The 19476-nt window shown below is 43.1% G+C and overlaps 1 protein-coding gene across 4 annotated transcripts in view; it reads right to left on the reverse strand.

The window, feature by feature from the left end:
• The window catches only part of KCNT1 (potassium sodium-activated channel subfamily T member 1), a 1722207-nt gene that overhangs the window by 507227 nt on the left and 1195504 nt on the right, over nt 1-19476 (reverse strand). For all 4 annotated transcript variants that reach the window (XM_085613491.1, XM_085613497.1, XM_085613504.1 and 1 more), the window contains exon 9: nt 16936-17019. In XM_085613491.1, coding sequence (XP_085469617.1) covers nt 16936-17019 — 84 coding nt within the window. The remainder of the gene's footprint in view (nt 1-16935; nt 17020-19476) is intronic.

Consider the following 19476-nt stretch of genomic DNA (forward strand, 5'->3'; position numbering starts at 1 on the left):
CATTCAATGACACACATAAGAAAAATAGAGTAGATTTTAATCAATGAAATGACAACAAAACAGCAAATATTTCATAAGTGGCATTAAAGGTATTAAGGTTCAAAATAGTGGCAAAAAGTTAAGAGTTAAGTGCCAAGCTCTATCATCTGACAGCACTTCACCAGGACAAGGGTATGGTTTAAGGCCAATCTCAATGGAGCAGGGGTCAGATATGCAGCCAAGGTTAATCCTGGTGAAATATTTTATCTTCCAACTTAGCCACTTTTTTGGAGCTCAGACTCTTCCAGTGGGGCACGCTGGAGCCAAAGAGGGCTTCATGAGGCCAGACACCTTCTCTGCAAGGTCCTGCTGATTCAGATTTGCGGCTGTGGAGAAGAATGTAGCCGGAGCAACCTGAGACTTAGGCCCAGCAGCAATGCACCTTTGTCGGATTGGCTTGGCAGGTTGGTCCTGATCCCCCCTCTGTTCCCAGAGCAAGAGATTGGCCAACGATTTCTCAGTCCCAGTTTTTCTGAATCTTCAGGAGTACACTCTAACACCAACCAAGGGTCCAGGACCCATGCAGCCACCATTTGGGTGTTAGGACTCATTCCAACAGAGGCCAGCAGCTGGGCCCAGGGCAGATCTAGTTGCAAATGGTCAGCTGGGCAGTTGCAGGAAGAGGGGCCTGTGGAAGCTTGTGGTGTCCATACAGCTCAATGGGGAGGTCATCCAACTGACCCTTGGAGTCACCTCTGGGGTCCTGGATTCAAGACAAGCAGGTTTTTCTTCAGGATCTTCAGAAAACAGGAATGTCTTTCTTCTCATTCTCTGCAGATCCAGTGTACTGGGGATGCCACACTTATGCCCAGTGCCAACCCACTCCATAACCAATGCGGTAAAAGTTCCCAGGGGTGACTCCTTCCACTTTGGCAGCACTTCCTGTGTGTATTAGTGTAAACAATCCCATGGTGGCCCTCTCTACCTACGTCCAACATGGAAGAACCTTTCTTCCTTTGGTCAGCGCTCCCTGTGCCCATACAGAGGTGTGGCTAGGATAATGGACAACCCAAATTTGTGGTCTTTCCAAATCAGTTCCGGGGCAGCTTCCCCCTCCGAATAGGCTTGTAGCCAAGCTGGCTAGGAAGACAAAGGGAGGCAGGCATAGGCATGAGCTATCTCTGCCGGTAACGGGGTAGACATCCATTAAAGAGAGGCAAGGGGCTGGGCACAGTCCCCAGGCCATCCTGTGCATCACTGGAACAACCGTTTTAATACAATGGAAGCTACAGAGAGTTCAAAATGCATCTGACAGACTGCTCCTGATTGATTCTTTTCTACATCACACCTGACCTCTCTTTTCTACTTCGGTTCTAGGTAGCTTGAAGAATCATCTTTCAAGCAATGTGCATAGCTCACATAGCAATCTATGGGACTAGATCTTCATTCATCGAAAGATCCAGACACTCCTCCAAATAATATCTCTGTGCACAAGGCTAGCCCCATTTCTGCCTGTCCACAAATTAGATCAGATCTAATGGATCCCCTGTTGAGACAGATACATTTCGTAACCCAATGCCCATTCGAATAGGAAGTATTGACAATTACATCCAATTCCAGAAGGGACTAAAACATAGCTCTTCTGTTCATTGAAAAAACAAGATGAAGCTTGTGATGCCTGAAAATTGGTATGTTTCTAACTGTAGCTGGACCTTTTTTTTCACACTCACCACAACAGGTCATGTGCATTGAAGAACGCTACATCAAGTTCTGAGCAAGTTTGGAAAAAACCATTCACCTCAACCAAAATCGCCCCTATAGGTCTTAAATAATCCATCATAATTTAAACCATAGACCTCCAGATGATGCCAAGTTACTAATAAATTTGTAGTACTTTGCGGCCTTTTCAGGGATATGAAGCTCTGTGAAAATGTCCAGAACAATATAAAACAATATTTGGTGGAAACATTGCAAAAAGCGTTTCTCTGATTGAACAACATCAAGAGAGAAAGAGATATTTGCACCAAAGGAGCAAAACCAAAACACCTGGGGCCATATGTAGGTGGAACGTGTTTTGCGATTCTCTAATTGCAATTTTTAGGGAATCGCAATTAGAGAATTGCAAAACGGAATGTAGGTAGGATTAGCAAATAATTTTGCGAATCCTACATATTCCTTAATTGCGAATTGCAAATTGCAATTCGCAATTAAGGAATACCTCCCCATTCATTCCTATGGGCTTAGAGGCCCATAGAAATGAATGGGAAGACATTCTCAATTTGTGATTCTCAATTAGAGAATCGCAAATTGAGAATGCAATTTCAAGTGTGCCAGGGTGTCAAAAGGACACCCTGTTGCACCCCTGAAATGAGCATGGGTGCACATGTGGCACACATACATGCCCTAAGGACATGTGTGTGCACCACATGCCACTTTGAAAAATGCAAAAATATGCATTTTTGAAAGAAATCGCAAATTACCACCAACCTGTAGTTGGTGGTAATTTGCGATTCCTTAAGGACAAATTGCACTTTTTTGGTGCTTCTTACATTGCATTTAAGGAATCGCAAAATTTGCGATTCCTTAAATGCAATTGCAAAATAAGGAATCGCAAATTTAGCGAATCCTTATTTTGCAAGCAGATTTGCCTTCCTACATACCACTTAGAAAAATTGCGATCGCAAACGCCGAAATTCGGCGAATTTCGGCGTTTGCAATCGCAATTTTGCTTTCTACATATAGCCCCTAATGCCTTGTCAGGTGTCCTGCCATCCAGATCAGATGCCAGGTCAGCAGGTGGATGTTCCTGGGTTCTCTGTTGGAGAACCAGCTATTACATCCATGGATCGCTGTCTGGTTAGTGGTGATCTCTCTATTATGAAGGCAGTCACTGCTATAGTGCCTCCCTTCACAGCAATAAAGTTTGCCAATCAAAAGCACCTGCTCAGGAAATTTGTTGTTCCCAAAGAGGGAATTTGTTTTCTCTGAACAAAATATTAAACAGCCTTGACATGCTGGGATGTATTTTCTTAAAAGTGGGGTCCATTTAACATTTTCCCTACTCTGCCCATCAAAAGGTCATGGTGACTCTTGGGGTCTCACTGGAACCCTACCTCCCTTGGTGGATGGACTGCTGGGTCAAGGCCTAACTTTGGAATTATTTGAAAATATTTTTGTGGATGTGTTCATTAGCTAGCTGCTTGAATGCTCCTAAAATCTTTTAATGCCACACCCCTCTCTGTCAAATCTATTTGGTCAGAAAAATTCAATACAATTGGCACTGAGAAACTTTTCAGGTATTTTTAGTTATCACTTTAAAAATGCAATCAAATACATGATTGCCAACATAGTATTGTGTTTGTCATCCCGATCTTTCAAAAACGTGTAAAACTACCCACCAGTTTTCATTTTACTTCTTCACACTTTTCTACATGTCTGAAGGTATAGATATATTTTCTGGATAACAACAAAGTTACCACTGTCACCGTTATCTCCAAATCAGAGTGCAAAGATGTTATACAGTTCCACGCACATATACCACTCAAGAGGTTGGCCTCTAAGAACTTATCGAAAATGTGGGTGGCCAAACTATAAGGAAGATAAAGATTAAGGGACCGATTCACAGAACTAACTTAAGACAAAATCCTAAATTTACTACCATTTTCGTATTCACAGAAGGCACTTACTCATTTTGGTATTCACAGAAGACACTTACTCACTTCGGTATTCACAGAAGTTATTAGGACTCCTAAATGCCTTCTGTGAATACCGAAAGTCTTAAAGTTACAATTTTTCTCAGTTTAGGAGTCCTAAAGTTAGGACTCCTAACTTTACTACTACTAAACTGAGAAAAATCCTAATTTTAAGGCTTTCGGTATTCCCAGAAGGCATTTAGGAGTCCTAAAGTTAGGAGTCCTAACTTTACTACTACTAAATTGAGAAAAATCCTTATTTTAAGACTTTCGGTATTCACAGAAGGCATTTAGGAGTCCTAAAGTTAGGACTCCTAACTTCTGTGAATACCGAAATGAGTAAGTGCCTTCTGTGAATACCAAAATGGTAGTAAGTTTAGGATTTTGTCTTAAGTTAGTTCTGTGAATCGGGCCCTAAGTACCCACAAATCAAAGAAACTGTAGCGGAGACGGGGTTTTATGTGCACACATTGCTATGTTAGCATAAGTGCTTTAGAAGTAAAACGCCATCTTGCCACTCTGCTGCTTTTGCACACAACACTACAGGTAGCTGTTATTACAAGTAAAACTGCTTGCTTGCTTTTTCTTCACATGAGAACGGTCTGTTGTTTACATCCCTAGACGTGCACCGCGACCTTAGTCTGAACACTGTGTGCAGAAGCCGTCAAGGTCAAATAACAATGTATGTTGTTGAATTCAGGTTGCTCGGCCCACGCTCTAGACACTACACGCACACAGCTGCAAATTTCTGAAACTCGGGTGCCTTTAATATTGCATTTGCATGCATGATTCAGACACTTGGAGAAAACCTTTCCAGACACAGAGAGCAGTGCTGATCCTGTGATGTGATTCACCTAAGCTGATATGTGAGGTATAGGGTTCCCCATTCAAACCTAGAGACATTCTATTAGTTTATAAAACTAGTTTACTAGCCATGGGAGGGTGGTTCACAAAGTATTATAGGACTTGTTTTCCACTATAATTTTTAATATGATTTCTCCCTTCATTTACTATGGTATTGTAACAATGCTGATGGTTTTGTTTTTGATCATTTGCCTGCTTATATTAGCCAAAGTACTGCACCTTAGAGCACGTAGTTAAAAATAAACATTTTAAACTTTTCATTGTCTCTGATTACTCTTGTTGTGGACTGATATGAGAATAATAACGAAATGGTGTTTCTGATTCCCACCGTTCCTGAGAGTACTCTAAGTCGCTTGTTAGGGGTTGTCTAATCATTGGTAGCTTCGAGATGATACGGAGAACGAATGAGACACTGATGCTAGTCGGATAGGGGTTTTGGGTGAGTTTTTTGGTGCACCACAATTCGCTGAGGTCCTGGTTTCCTGTGCATAGTTCTGTGCATGAGCAGAGTCCCCGCATCAAAACTTGGGGCCTGATTTAGAGTTCGGTGGATGGGTTACTCTGTTACAAACGTGACAGCTAACCCTTCAGCTATATTACAAGTGCATTACATTCAATGACACACATAAGAAAAATAGAGTAGATTTTAATCAATGAAATGACAACAAAACAGCAAATATTTCATAAGTGGCATTAAAGGTATTAAGGTTCAAAATAGTGGCAAAAAGTTAAGAGTTAAGTGCCAAGCTCTATCATCTGACAGCACTTCACCAGGACAAGGGTATGGTTTAAGGCCAATCTCAATGGAGCAGGGGTCAGATATGCAGCCAAGGTTAATCCTGGTGAAATATTTTATCTTCCAACTTAGCCACTTTTTTGGAGCTCAGACTCTTCCAGTGGGGCACGCTGGAGCCAAAGAGGGCTTCATGAGGCCAGACACCTTCTCTGCAAGGTCCTGCTGATTCAGATTTGCGGCTGTGGAGAAGAATGTAGCCGGAGCAACCTGAGACTTAGGCCCAGCAGCAATGCACCTTTGTCGGATTGGCTTGGCAGGTTGGTCCTGATCCCCCCTCTGTTCCCAGAGCAAGAGATTGGCCAACGATTTCTCAATCCCAGTTTTTCTGAATCTTCAGGAGTACACTCTAACACCAACCAAGGGTCCAGGACCCATGCAGACACCATTTGGGTGTTAGGACTCATTCCAACAGAGGCCAGCAGCTGGGCCCAGGGCAGATCTAGTTGCAAATGGTCAGCTGGGCAGTTGCAGGAAGAGGGGCCTGTGGAAGCTTGTGGTGTCCATACAGCTCAATGGGGAGGTCATCCAACTGACCCTTGGAGTCACCTCTGGGGTCCTGGATTCAAGACAAGCAGGTTTTTCTTCAGGATCTTCAGAAAACAGGAATGTCTTTCTTCTCATTCTCTGCAGATCCAGTGTACTGGGGATGCCACACTTATGCCCAGTGCCAACCCACTCCATAACCAATGCGGTAAAAGTTCCCAGGGGTGACTCCTTCCACTTTGGCAGCACTTCCTGTGTGTATTAGTGTAAACAATCCCATGGTGGCCCTCTCTACCTACGTCCAACATGGAAGAACCTTTCTTCCTTTGGTCAGCGCTCCCTGTGCCCATACAGAGGTGTGGCTAGGATAATGGACAACCCAAATTTGTGGTCTTTCCAAATCAGTTCCGGGGCAGCTTCCCCCTCCGAATAGGCTTGTAGCCAAGCTGGCTAGGAAGACAAAGGGAGGCAGGCATAGGCATGAGCTATCTCTGCCGGTAACGGGGTAGACATCCATTAAAGAGAGGCAAGGGGCTGGGCACAGTCCCCAGGCCATCCTGTGCATCACTGGAACAACCGTTTTAATACAATGGAAGCTACAGAGAGTTCAAAATGCATCTGACAGACTGCTCCTGATTGATTCTTTTCTACATCACACCTGACCTCTCTTTTCTACTTCGGTTCTAGGTAGCTTGAAGAATCATCTTTCAAGCAATGTGCATAGCTCACATAGCAATCTATGGGACTAGATCTTCATTCATCGAAAGATCCAGACACTCCTCCAAATAATATCTCTGTGCACAAGGCTAGCCCCATTTCTGCCTGTCCACAAATTAGATCAGATCTAATGGATCCCCTGTTGAGACAGATACATTTCGTAACCCAATGCCCATTCGAATAGGAAGTATTGACAATTACATCCAATTCCAGAAGGGACTAAAACATAGCTCTTCTGTTCATTGAAAAAACAAGATGAAGCTTGTGATGCCTGAAAATTGGTATGTTTCTAACTGTAGCTGGACCTTTTTTTTCACACTCACCACAACAGGTCATGTGCATTGAAGAACGCTACATCAAGTTCTGAGCAAGTTTGGAAAAAACCATTCACCTCAACCAAAATCGCCCCTATAGGTCTTAAATAATCCATCATAATTTAAACCATAGACCTCCAGATGATGCCAAGTTACTAATAAATTTGTAGTACTTTGCGGCCTTTTCAGGGATATGAAGCTCTGTGAAAATGTCCAGAACAATATAAAACAATATTTGGTGGAAACATTGCAAAAAGCGTTTCTCTGATTGAACAACATCAAGAGAGAAAGAGATATTTGCACCAAAGGAGCAAAACCAAAACACCTGGGGCCATATGTAGGTGGAACGTGTTTTGCGATTCTCTAATTGCAATTTTTAGGGAATCGCAATTAGAGAATTGCAAAACGGAATGTAGGTAGGATTAGCAAATAATTTTGCGAATCCTACATATTCCTTAATTGCGAATTGCAAATTGCAATTCGCAATTAAGGAATACCTCCCCATTCATTCCTATGGGCTTAGAGGCCCATAGAAATGAATGGGAAGACATTCTCAATTTGCGATTCTCAATTAGAGAATCGCAAATTGAGAATGCAATTTCAAGTGTGCCAGGGTGTCAAAAGGACACCCTGTTGCACCCCTGAAATGAGCATGGGTGCACATGTGGCACACATACATGCCCTAAGGACATGTGTGTGCACCACATGCCACTTTGAAAAATGCAAAAATATGCATTTTTGAAAGAAATCGCAAATTACCACCAACCTGTAGTTGGTGGTAATTTGCGATTCCTTAAGGACAAATTGCACTTTTTTGGTGCTTCTTACATTGCATTTAAGGAATCGCAAAATTTGCGATTCCTTAAATGCAATTGCAAAATAAGGAATCGCAAATTTAGCGAATCCTTATTTTGCAAGCAGATTTGCCTTCCTACATACCACTTAGAAAAATTGCGATCGCAAACGCCGAAATTCGGCGAATTTCGGCGTTTGCAATCGCAATTTTGCTTTCTACATATAGCCCCTAATGCCTTGTCAGGTGTCCTGCCATCCAGATCAGATGCCAGGTCAGCAGGTGGATGTTCCTGGGTTCTCTGTTGGAGAACCAGCTATTACATCCAGGGATCGCTGTCTGGTTAGTGGTGATCTCTCTATTATGAAGGCAGTCACTGCTATAGTGCCTCCCTTCACAGCAATAAAGTTTGCCAATCAAAAGCACCTGCTCAGGAAATTTGTTGTTCCCAAAGAGGGAATTTGTTTTCTCTGAACAAAATATTAAACAGCCTTGACATGCTGGGATGTATTTTCTTAAAAGTGGGGTCCATTTAACATTTTCCCTACTCTGCCCATCAAAAGGTCATGGTGACTCTTGGGGTCTCACTGGAACCCTACCTCCCTTGGTGGATGGACTGCTGGGTCAAGGCCTAACTTTGGAATTATTTGAAAATATTTTTGTGGATGTGTTCATTAGCTAGCTGCTTGAATGCTCCTAAAATATTTTAATGCCACACCCCTCTCTGTCAAATCTATTTGGTCAGAAAAATTCAATACAATTGGCACTGAGAAACCTTTCAGGTATTTTTAGTTATCACTTTAAAATGCAATCAAATACATGATTGCCAACATAGTATTGTGTTTGTCATCCCGATCTTTCAAAAACGTGTAAAACTACCCACAGTGGGAGGGAATTAGTGATGGCTGTATGAAAAGGAGTTATTAGTTGGGAAGGATGTGAGTCCTTCCCAAGTAAAAAGTCAAAAATCTTGTCTGCTCCAAAACACAAATGCAATAAATAAAACGAAGCTCAAACTCTGGCAACTATGGCACAGAACAGACATGCTTAACTTATAGAAAAGTGTTTAACGTATTTAATAGTAACAAAATAATTTTAAAAGTCAACAAACACAACACAATACAATAAAAATGCTACAGCCAACTTTTAAAATAGAGAAAAATGCAATAAGATCAATGACACAAAAGTCACCACAATTCAATAAGGGATTTTGGAGATATGAATTTTTAAATGTTTAGGGCAAAAATTGCAAAGGAAAAGTAAAGCACCAATCAGATGTCACTGTTTGACAGGGACCATATCCTGACTTTAGGCTGACCGCATTGGAGCGGAGTTTGGATACATCAACGGGTCTTTGCAGGTCAAACCATTTACCTTGTGCCTTAGGGAAAGATTTAATGTTTGGCAAATGGAGAACAGTTCATTGGGGTGGCGGAGAACATTACCTCCCAAACATGAATGGACTACTGTACACCATATTTAAAGATGACCACTGGCCCAGAGGTCACCACTCTACACAATACACAAAACGGTTCGTTGACACCATGTTCGTTTTGATGGCCGTCCAAAATATCTTCTCAATTTTTTTTTCAGACACAAGCTCCCAAAGCTTCAGTTTTCTCCCAGGGTGCTGGAATCTTTATGTTTTTTGCAGCAATGCCCCCACTGCCAGGTTTTCCTGGTGGGGGTGGGCAGGGAAAAGATATTTCAATATCCTCTGACAGCACCTATTCTGTCAGGGAAGTATCCCATTGAAGAAGCCAAGGAGGGTATGTGTGGAAGTGCCTCGTCCACCAAACTCTAAATCCGTCCCTTAGTCTCTGTCATAGATGTTGAAATCCTCCCCCATTGTCAAGTCTGTATCAGGAGAAGTCTTCTCAAAGTTAGAAAACTCAGATTTTGTGGCTGTTGAAGGGCTCTCATCAGGCAAATAATTTTTTAACTTTTGCCCAGTCAATATTCTAACATCGGATTTAGTCTCTTTTTGGAACTTAAAATGCTCTGGCAGGGCAAGAATCGAATCTGCATACAAAAAAGTAATGTTATAGTTGTGGACCTCTGCCACAGTGTCTCGTTGACCCTTCAGAAGGCTAGAAAGTCTAAAAATGTTCGAAGACCCAACTTTTCAGGCTCTCTGTAGCCACTCCTCGTGACAACTTCTAAGATACCCAGGCCATCAGGGACAGCTCTCTGGGGCCAGGATTCACTCCAGAAGAGGCCACCAGCATTGTCCAGACCATCTCCAGTTGTTAACAGTCGACGTCTCCCTCCTGGAAAAAAGCCTCTTGCAGAGGTGTGTCTCTGTAGCCACACAAGAGGCCAGCCAACTGACCCTTGAAGTCTACTTCTCAGTCCTGGGCACACATCAAAGCAGGTCCAGGCCTTCAGGCCTCCCCTCAGCTCACAGACACTAGGATCAGTCATTTTGTGTTCTTCCACAGGTCCAGTTATATTCTGATGAGTTATGGGTAAGGTGCCACTTTTGTAGGATTGACAACCCTATAGATGGGGGTGACCATTGGACACTCCCAAACAATAAGGAAAAGTTCCCAGTGGCAACTCTTCCCAACTTTGCAGCAATTCTGTTTTTCTTACTGCAAATGATTGAACATTGTACTATTCTGAGTACAATCCAACATGTCAGCACACTTGTGCTCTTGGAGGCTGTTTGTATGTCAGCTAGGGATGTGTGTCAGGTAAATGAGCAGCACCTTCCTCCTCACCTACACAAAACACTTTTTGAGACCAGCTCCCCTTCCCAATGGGCTCGCAACATGCTGGCTAGAGCTAACCCAGCAAATAAACACTTCTCTTTCACAGGTCTCCCTCTACACTTAACTATGTCCGGCAGGCCTCACCTTGGTCCCTTTCAAGTTCATGAAGATCCTGCACCTTCTCCACTTCCCCTCCCTGACGTGAAAGGAGTTATATAGCACACACACAGATCTTCCTGGCAAAAGGTCAAAGCCATTGTTTATGCTCTATGAGCAGTTTACACATGCAATTAAGGGGAAGCACTATCAGGGCCTAAATTCTTAGAAGTAACTTTTCCTAAATATATACTAAAAATCTGACTTCAACAGCTAATTGCATTTTCAATAAACATTACAAATAGTGGTTAAATCATGCTGGTGGCTTGTTCGAAACCAAAGACAGCAGAATTATAATTTTTTCAATTATGAACAGCAGCAGTCCTTCACAATAAGCATAGCTTTTGTGGGATATTCACTGTAGGTACATGCCAGCACTAAATTATTGCACGTACTACTTTTAAATACAATGTGGGCAGAAGCCCTACTAAGGGGTGACTTATTTCCAATGTTTCCAGTTTTTGGTTTCAACTGGTTACAACAGGTAAAGTCATTGACGAAAAAACAAAAAAGTTTTTATATGAAACAGGAACTTTGGCACTAGTTGGCCAAAGTACTCCATTACTGTTGCCCAGGAATTGTACTTTGCGTTATCCTGCCAAACAATTACCATAGTGCATACCGGGATATCAGCTCCTTACTGAGACTTCAATACTTCACATAACACTGAGGCACAGGAGTGGGTTGAGGTGACATTGCAGGAGGCTCTCTGCTGATGTGAGTATCCCAATGGGACACCAAGGAGAACTGCAGCCATTGTTGTGGCATTCAAATTGGATGCAGTTTCAGCTGATGTTACTGCAACTTTCTTTGAAGCCATTCTAGTTGCTCATTAAATAACATGACAAGTGACCAGGCTCGTGTAATAATTAGCCCCCTCATATTCTGGCAGTACATATGCCATATACCTAATACCAGATGGAAGCAAATAAGGATGGGAGTAGGTGGCAGCTAGCTATGGAAAAGCAGAGTCTACTCTTATATCTATTCATTTTTCTCAGAATAAAATCACCAACCTTCTGTGAGCCACCTGAGATATGGATTATTAAAAAGCTTCTCACACCAAAGTATATATTTTGAGTTGTGAATTAGTGTCACTGATTATAGCAACACTGCTACAGTTAAATGGGAGAGAGGAGCTGCAGCATAGAAGACATGAAGCTAAACACAGCTTTAGAACTAGAAATGTGTGTGTAATCTTACGGATCAGGAGGAATGTGAGTTCCTGCAGTGGAGCTGCCAAGAACCAGCATGAAATCTTTTCCTGGTTTGCCATAGGATTCAACTCTGCTGACATAAAGGCTTGTTGGACCTGGCCCATGTCTGCAGGGTCATCCCCAACCATTTTGCCTTTCTTCTCTCCTTTTTGCTAAATTTGTCTTTGTTGGCTCTAGGACCCTGGGCACTTTACCACTGCTGACCAGTGGTAAAATGCAGGTGGTCTTTTCCTAAAACATGGTAACATTGGCTCATCCACAATTGGCATATTTCATTTACTTATAAGTCCCTTGTAAAGTGCACTACATGTGCCCATGGCCTGTAAATTAAATGCTGCTAGTTGCCCTGTAGCATTGATTGTGCCATCCATTTAAGTAGCCCTTTGAACATGTCTCAGGCCGGCGACTGCCTGTGTGTGCAGTTTAAACTGCCATTTCGACCTGGCAAGTTAACCTACTTGCAAGTCCCAAACCTTTGTTTTTAATACATATAGGTCACCCCTCTGGTAGGCTCACGACGACCCCAAGGGCAGGGTGAAGTGTATTATAAAGTACTTTTAAGTTTCACATGTCCTGGTAGTGAAAAACGATTACATTTGTTTTTCACTACTGCAAGGCCTATCTGTCCTAGGTAAGCATTGGGATTGTCTTATACGATCTTATAAGTGTAATTTCCAATTGGGATAAGATAGAAATGTCGAGTTTGATGTCTCTAGACTCACAATTTAAAATCACAACTTATGGTGAAGTCGGATTTTAAATTGTAAGTCTGGAAATGGCACTTTTAGAAAGTTGGCATTTTCTTCCTGTAGCCATTTTGTGCTTCTTCCTGTTTCAGAATACATGACTGGGTTGGGTGACAGCTGGGCTTTGTGTACTTCCTCTAGACAGTCACACACAAAGGAGGGAACTGGGGTGTGACATGTACATCCTGATGGCCCATCACTCAGCTGATGGGCCTTCCTGAGCTAGAAGAGTTGACACTTGCACCTGAATAGGGCTGTGCATGTTCCCACACAAAGAGCTGCATACCCCCATATAGTGAGCCAGGAACCAGGGCAGGGAAGGCATTGATCTTGTGATCTTCAAAGTTACCTGACTGACTCCTGCTTTGCTGTGCCTACCCTGCTGAATGCCGCCCTCCTTGCTTGGTGGTGAGAAGGACTGGACCTGAATCTCTACATCTCCAGAACCAAGTGATTCCAAGGGCTTGCTGGCTAGCCTCCTGTGTTCTGAAGTCTCAGGGCCATCAAAGACTTCCTTCAACTCTTCTTCAGCTGCTGGGCTTTGCCAGCTGTGAGTTCTGTGCTGCCAAGAGGTGCCAATCCAGTTCTGTGCCTTGAAAGGAGGTTATTCAGCTGTTTTCTTCAAAAACCCACGAAAAGTCTGCTTTGCGCCGGTCAGAACCTACACAGTCACCTTCAACTTCAACACAGCGCCTCTTCAAACACATTTCTGCATGTCTCGACGACAACATGGGACCCGACTGCAATGCTCGACAACAACGTATCGCCTTCATCGTAGGGGTTCAATGACAATTGAATTTTTGTCATTTTTCATTTTATTTTGTTAATTGAATTAAGTTCTATTTTTCTAACCTGGTCTAATTGAACTGAGATACCTAATCAGAAGGTTTGTAGATGCGAAAACCCTCTGCCCATGATTGTAAATTACAAGTAGCTTAACAGTTTTAAACCTATCCACTTCGGAAGGATGGAAGCCAGTGTCTGTCTTAACCAAATTTGAACTTGTACACTGTTATACAACAATGGTTTATATAGAGAGAGTGTAGGAGCTGTACTGCACAAGGAACCAGATTCACATAGGGCGTGCTTCACTGCTGCATCATGCACGGTGATGCAAGCCTTTAAGTCAGATTTACTAAGCCATGCAAAGCCACCTTGGCTTGGTAAAGCTGGAGTGACGTAAGGCAGTGAAAATCAGTGAAGGAATTCCATGGGTTGGGCGGGGGTGTTCCCACACATTCAGTCATTGTTTTCAGTTCATTCCCAGATTTACTAGGACTAGTAAACCTGGAAATGCACCACAATGCTCTGCCTTCTGAACAGAGGCGTAAAAAGGAGAAACATCTTTATTTCTACTAGTTGGTTCCTCTTTCCACGTGTGCTGCATTCTGCAATACACGTACGAAGAGAAAAATGCTTCTGAGAATTGTTTCTGTACAGGAACGTTTCCCTTCCTACAAAAAAAACAATCCTGCCTGTCATGCAGGCACCCTTGCGCCACGGTGCAAGGGTGCCTGCGTTGATGCTAGGCAGCACACAGTGCACCAGCGCAAATAGAGAGAGCAGAAATGTGCCGTATATTTGTAAATATAGAACATTCCTGCCCTCTCCATTTGATGCAAGGCAGCAAGTTGTCTTTCTGGTTTCACCAAATCTTAGGAAATCTGCGCCAAGATATTTTAAGAACCCCAGGGCTCTGCACAACCCAACAATGCCCGAACCAGTGTACTGCAGTGTAATGCCTGTCCACATGCCACGTCCTCAAGGCCCCATTATTAAAAGGACCGCACCCACTAGTGAGTTCCTATGAACTGGTTTTGATTTTCTGATAACTTTTGAAACACATTTCATTTCACTGCTGCAGACCCACCATTTCACAGTGTGTTCTGAATTGACCTGTCCCAGGCTTCTCTTTTTGAATCAGGGACCTGAAATTGTATTGCTTAATTAAATAGTTAACACTACAAAGGTATCATCAACAGGCCGATGGCGTGGTGTTATGTATGCACTGGTCATTTCTGTTCCTATTTACATACAGTTCACAGATCAGGGAACTGCACTGCCCTGCCCAAAATCCACCCCAATAACTCCAGCTGATATATGAAGCTGCCTAATCTTCAAGGCCACTCATTTAAACCTAATACCCATTTGTTTTGCTGAGGATGATATTGTGTTGGCCTGTAGACAATGCAAGGTGATGAACAGGGCTAACAGTCAGTAAGTAGAATGAAGGGGAGTTGCCATGTCCAATCCTAAACAGATCCGCCTTACAGGGAGAACGAAAAAGGAAGAGAGAGAGAGATAGAGAGACTGAGAGAGAGAGAGAGAACTCTCTTTATAGAAAGAGACAGAGAGAGCGAATGACTGGTCTGATGGTGAGAGGCAAGTGACTAACTTTAGCGAGGGAGACAGACTGTCCTGAGAGAGGAACCGATTAGACAGAGAAAGAGAAAGGACAGATCAGAGTTAGAGAAGAAGAGTTGGCCTGTGAGGGAGAGGGGTTGAGGGAGGCTGGTGGAAAAGGGATAAACTGGTCTGGGAGAGTGAGAAAGACGGATGCGATAAAGGCATGTAGATTTATGTGCATTGTTACCCGCGTGCAGTTGACTACAAAACTGAGTCAGCCACTGTATTTGAGTTAATGCAGACTTTTCTACATATTCCTCTATTTTATGTGTCAAATCACGTTTTGCGCACTTGTCATCACATGATTCACCAGAGCACCTTTGACACAGTGACAGGAACTGCATTCATTGCTGTATTATTTGCCAATGTATTTTCACATTAAACCATGGGACACAGAGAGGTCGTTTGATACTTGATGTTTGCCTGGGAAGCAAAGGCTTGTTCTTCTTCCTCCGAGGGAACTATTGATTTTGAATGTCTGGTGTTGAAAGGGGGATGTGGAACGAGAGAGAAACAAAGTGTGTGTGCGTGTTTATGTGTGAGTGTGTGTGTGAGAGAGAGAGAGAAAGAGAGAGAGAGAGAGAGAGAGAGAGAGAGAGAGAGAGAGTGACGTAGGTCAGTTGCAGAAGAGTTCTGTGTGTGGATGAGACAGCTGTCAGCAGGTGGGAGTGGAATCACAGGCTCTTCCATGATACATTTTGGGGTTTCCAAGGATCATGATTGTAGCACAATAATGGGACCTCCATGACATGTTATGGTCATTCTTGACAACATTGCACCAGAAGGGCTCTGCTTGGCATAAGGCTGCCTATACTTGACATATAGTGGGAGTTCTTGAAACAATTGTAATTGTGACCATTTGTTACACAATGGAGATCTTAACATAATGGTACTCAATCTTGACCTGCTACTGTGGTTCCTGGTATAATTACAGCTATTCTCCTATAGGGGTGGTGGAAATCCCTGCTATGGGATGGCGTGCCTTGTACCAATGAAGATGATAAATTCGCCTGAATGGCGAATTCCACTACACGATACTTTGTAAAAAGTGGGAAAACTCCATCTCAAGTACATTTTTGTTCCACACAAGTCGATAAACGTTGATAACCAGTGATTTTCAGAAGTTGGGAAATCACTGTAAAAAACCGACTGGAATTCACAATAAAATAAACATCAAAAACAGGAAACCCTACTTATTTATTATTTTAATGTTAGGGTCATGGCTGTAAAAAAGGGTTAATTTGACATGTTCACCTTCAGGTTTGAAGGATGCAGCAGTCAGACTACACAGCTAGGCCTGAACCCGTGTTGTTGTCCCAACTGGATGGCACAACATGTGCTGCAGTCCACTCGCAACATTTAACTTTTTCGTGCCATGGGTGTATTTTTGCACTAAATACTATGGTCTTAATGCGTTCTCGTGGTCCGAGCACATACTGTGGGGACTGGACAGCAGTGGGGGTGATGACCAGAAAGAGGGATTTTATGGCACGACACGGAGGCCATATTATGTAAATCTCCTTTATTGCCACAGCTCAGCAGCAACAATTGAGGAACATAGAACTTCAATGAACATTCTAAAGAAGTATAAAGTCCCTTCATGGCCAGCCATCCTCCTTCTTTGTTGCTGCTGCTCAGAAAGATAAGTACTCTCTCCAGCTACCGCTTGATAGCCCTTATTATTTGTCCTTAATAAAATCCAGATTTTCTGCCCAGCAGGCTGTGAAAAATCTGAATTTTCCCACTCACAATGGCTCATTGCAGAGTGGCTCAATTCCACCCGGTTTTCTTTCACTAAAGCGCAGCACTGTTTTCAGCATGATGTTGTATGGGCTAACCAGGGGCATAGAACATGCTCCCTCCTCTTGGCCAAAGCTTATCCCTAGTCCCAATTCTAAGACCTCAGAAGTACCATAAACTGTGACATAGAATAGTGTGCATTATTTTTTAACCAACCAAGGCAGGGATAACTGACATCATCTCAGTGCCAGGATACCCTTGAGGGTGATATTGCACTTTACAATTACGCACAACATAACAAAACATTTATTTACTCACAATCATATTTTCCAGGGCACATTTTGCCAGCCAGCAGTTGAGAAAGACTGGAATGAAAAGATTCCGTAAAGGAGGCCAGAAAATCTAGGTGAAAATGGAAAGAGACATAAGGTTAGGTTATTTGAGGTTCTACAAAATGATATGATCTTTTGTTCATTTATTACCTTGACCGTTTCTTTCTACGATGTGTACATACAGTTTTTGCATTTGATTGGACAGAACATCCTGAATGATGGTCATACACAGCCATCCTGAAACCTAAGGCACAACTGATGGGCTAAAGGCAAACAGGTAATCAGATGCTCCAGAAAAGGTAGGAAAAAGAATTGAGCTCCATAATATCTCTCCTTTGTGCATCACCTTCTTTATCGCTTATCTATGGAATTATAAATAAACCAACACCATCCTTCCTGTCTTTTCAATAATCATGCATGCAATTCAGGTCCAGCTGTGTGATGTTCAAGGCAGTCAATGAAAATAGCTGACCACTGTGCAAGCCCACTCTATTCGTGCCAACAACTTCCTTTCCAAGGCTGGAACTCCAGGAACCAAGAAACCAGTGCAAGAAGGACTGGAGAAATAGGCGTCTCCATTCATGCAGTGAAGCACTAGACGACACTCCCCCAACCTCGCAGTGTCTCCCCCATCTGGGACAATTCAGGAAATGGGGCAAAACCTACCCTGTCACCATCACCCAGCCTTCCACAGTTTACCCGTGCTCAGACCTACACTAGGCAACCACCTTACTCACTGCACTCATCACCCTACCCTACATATTCCATTACAAAAGTAAGGGGTGGTAATACATGTGTCCCCATGAACTATGTAAAGGTATTTATGTCTTCTCCAAAATAACTCCTCCCTAACACCCTTGTAGGGTCCTCCTGTGGAATACACACTACACTTGAGGATAATGCTTCACTGCACAAGCCCTAGCTGCCCCACTGTTGTGAACAGTTATGAAGTGACTTGCACCACGCGTCACATAATACCCTCACCTGCATGGGCTGCTGGGGTTTGGGGGTTGGAGGGTGGGGGGGGAGGGGATCGACCCTCTTTATTTAAACACATCTTTGTACAAGTTAGCAATTGACCCCTGTGAACTTTTAAAACACTGACAATGCTGCTGAAGTGAGTATATACTGTATCGTGGTTCGGCTGTGTTTGTTCAAATATTCGGACACCCATGCCCTTGGGCAGCTCAATCCTCAACCACACAATTGCTAGACCAAAGTCCACAGGAACAACAAATATGTGTAGTGCATTGACATATTGCCACAGGATGGAAATGCTGGGCCATATCTCTGCCAACTGTAGTTTCTGCATGGTTCATATTGTAATTTTATCTTTCATGGGGCACGCTGCCAGCATGCCCCCCCATTGGGAGAAATGGGGGGTGTCCGCCTCTGTTGCCGATTGGCAGCGTAGAGGGCTGGTGGAGCTGGCTGGATGCTCCAAAGTATACATGTCAGTTTGGCCAGTTCTCTTGCACCAGCCAAAATGACGTGCACTTTGCAGCTCTCCATTCAGCGGTCTGAGATAGCTGGGTGGAGACCAAGCACAGGCCTCCAGGGCCTGAAGGAGCATTTAGCCAGCCCAGCCCACTCCATCCAATCCTGGCGTTTCTCTCATGCTGGTTACCAGCATGAGCGTAGCACAAGGATTGGTTAATGGAATTGGCTGGAGCAGGAGCATTTGGAGCTGAGGGACCGAAGCGAGGAGGTCGTCGGATGTGCAGCAAGGAAGGTAAGTAACTTTTTTTTTTTATTCGTATCCCCTCACCTTGCCTGCATGCACGCACACACTCACACCACCCATTTGTCCGCCTTACCAATACATGTACCTGCCAGCTGCCCCTGATCTCTGCATTTCTAACGCAGCATTATGTTGGGGTAAATCTGTGAGAGACTAACTGACAAAGAACAAATGAAAACTAATCTCTACATTCACTCTCTGCTTTATGACAACAGCTCGCTGCTCTTCGGAGCTGGTTCCCTCCAACATAAACATCACTAGTAGATTACGTTGAAATAGATATGGTAAGCATTATGTAAACTATAACGAATACTTATTTTTGTAAGTAATGTGTTAATATTGGAAGTCTGAGTGCAACATGGGTTCCATCTTTCACACCAATCATTCTTATCAGTAAAGGTTGCGCCCTGTGTATATGCTCATGAATGAGTAGATGTGTACATTCTATACTAAAGTCCTGATATCTTCCCTCTACCCTCTAATTTATCAACCCCTTAGCTGCCGAGTATTTTCCACCCAAGTGCTAAGCCCTTTTTTGATGTTTGGGGTACTTTGCACTTAAGCCTTCAAAACTTGTTTTCCAGATAAGGTATGCACATAAGATGTGTGTTAAACAGACAGAATATCGAGTTGTTTATGTCGACTTGCACTAACATCGAGTGCAAAATATCGTGATACAAAAATATCGACTTTCAGAATAGCGTGGTCAAGAATATCGAGTCTAAGGTAAGTAATATCGTTTTCAACAATATTGAAGTAATTAATATGGTTTGCAAAAATATAGTT

The sequence above is a fragment of the Triturus cristatus genome, chromosome 1_2 (genome assembly GCF_964204655.1).
Source record: "Triturus cristatus chromosome 1_2, aTriCri1.1, whole genome shotgun sequence".
NCBI lineage: Eukaryota > Metazoa > Chordata > Amphibia > Caudata > Salamandridae > Triturus > Triturus cristatus.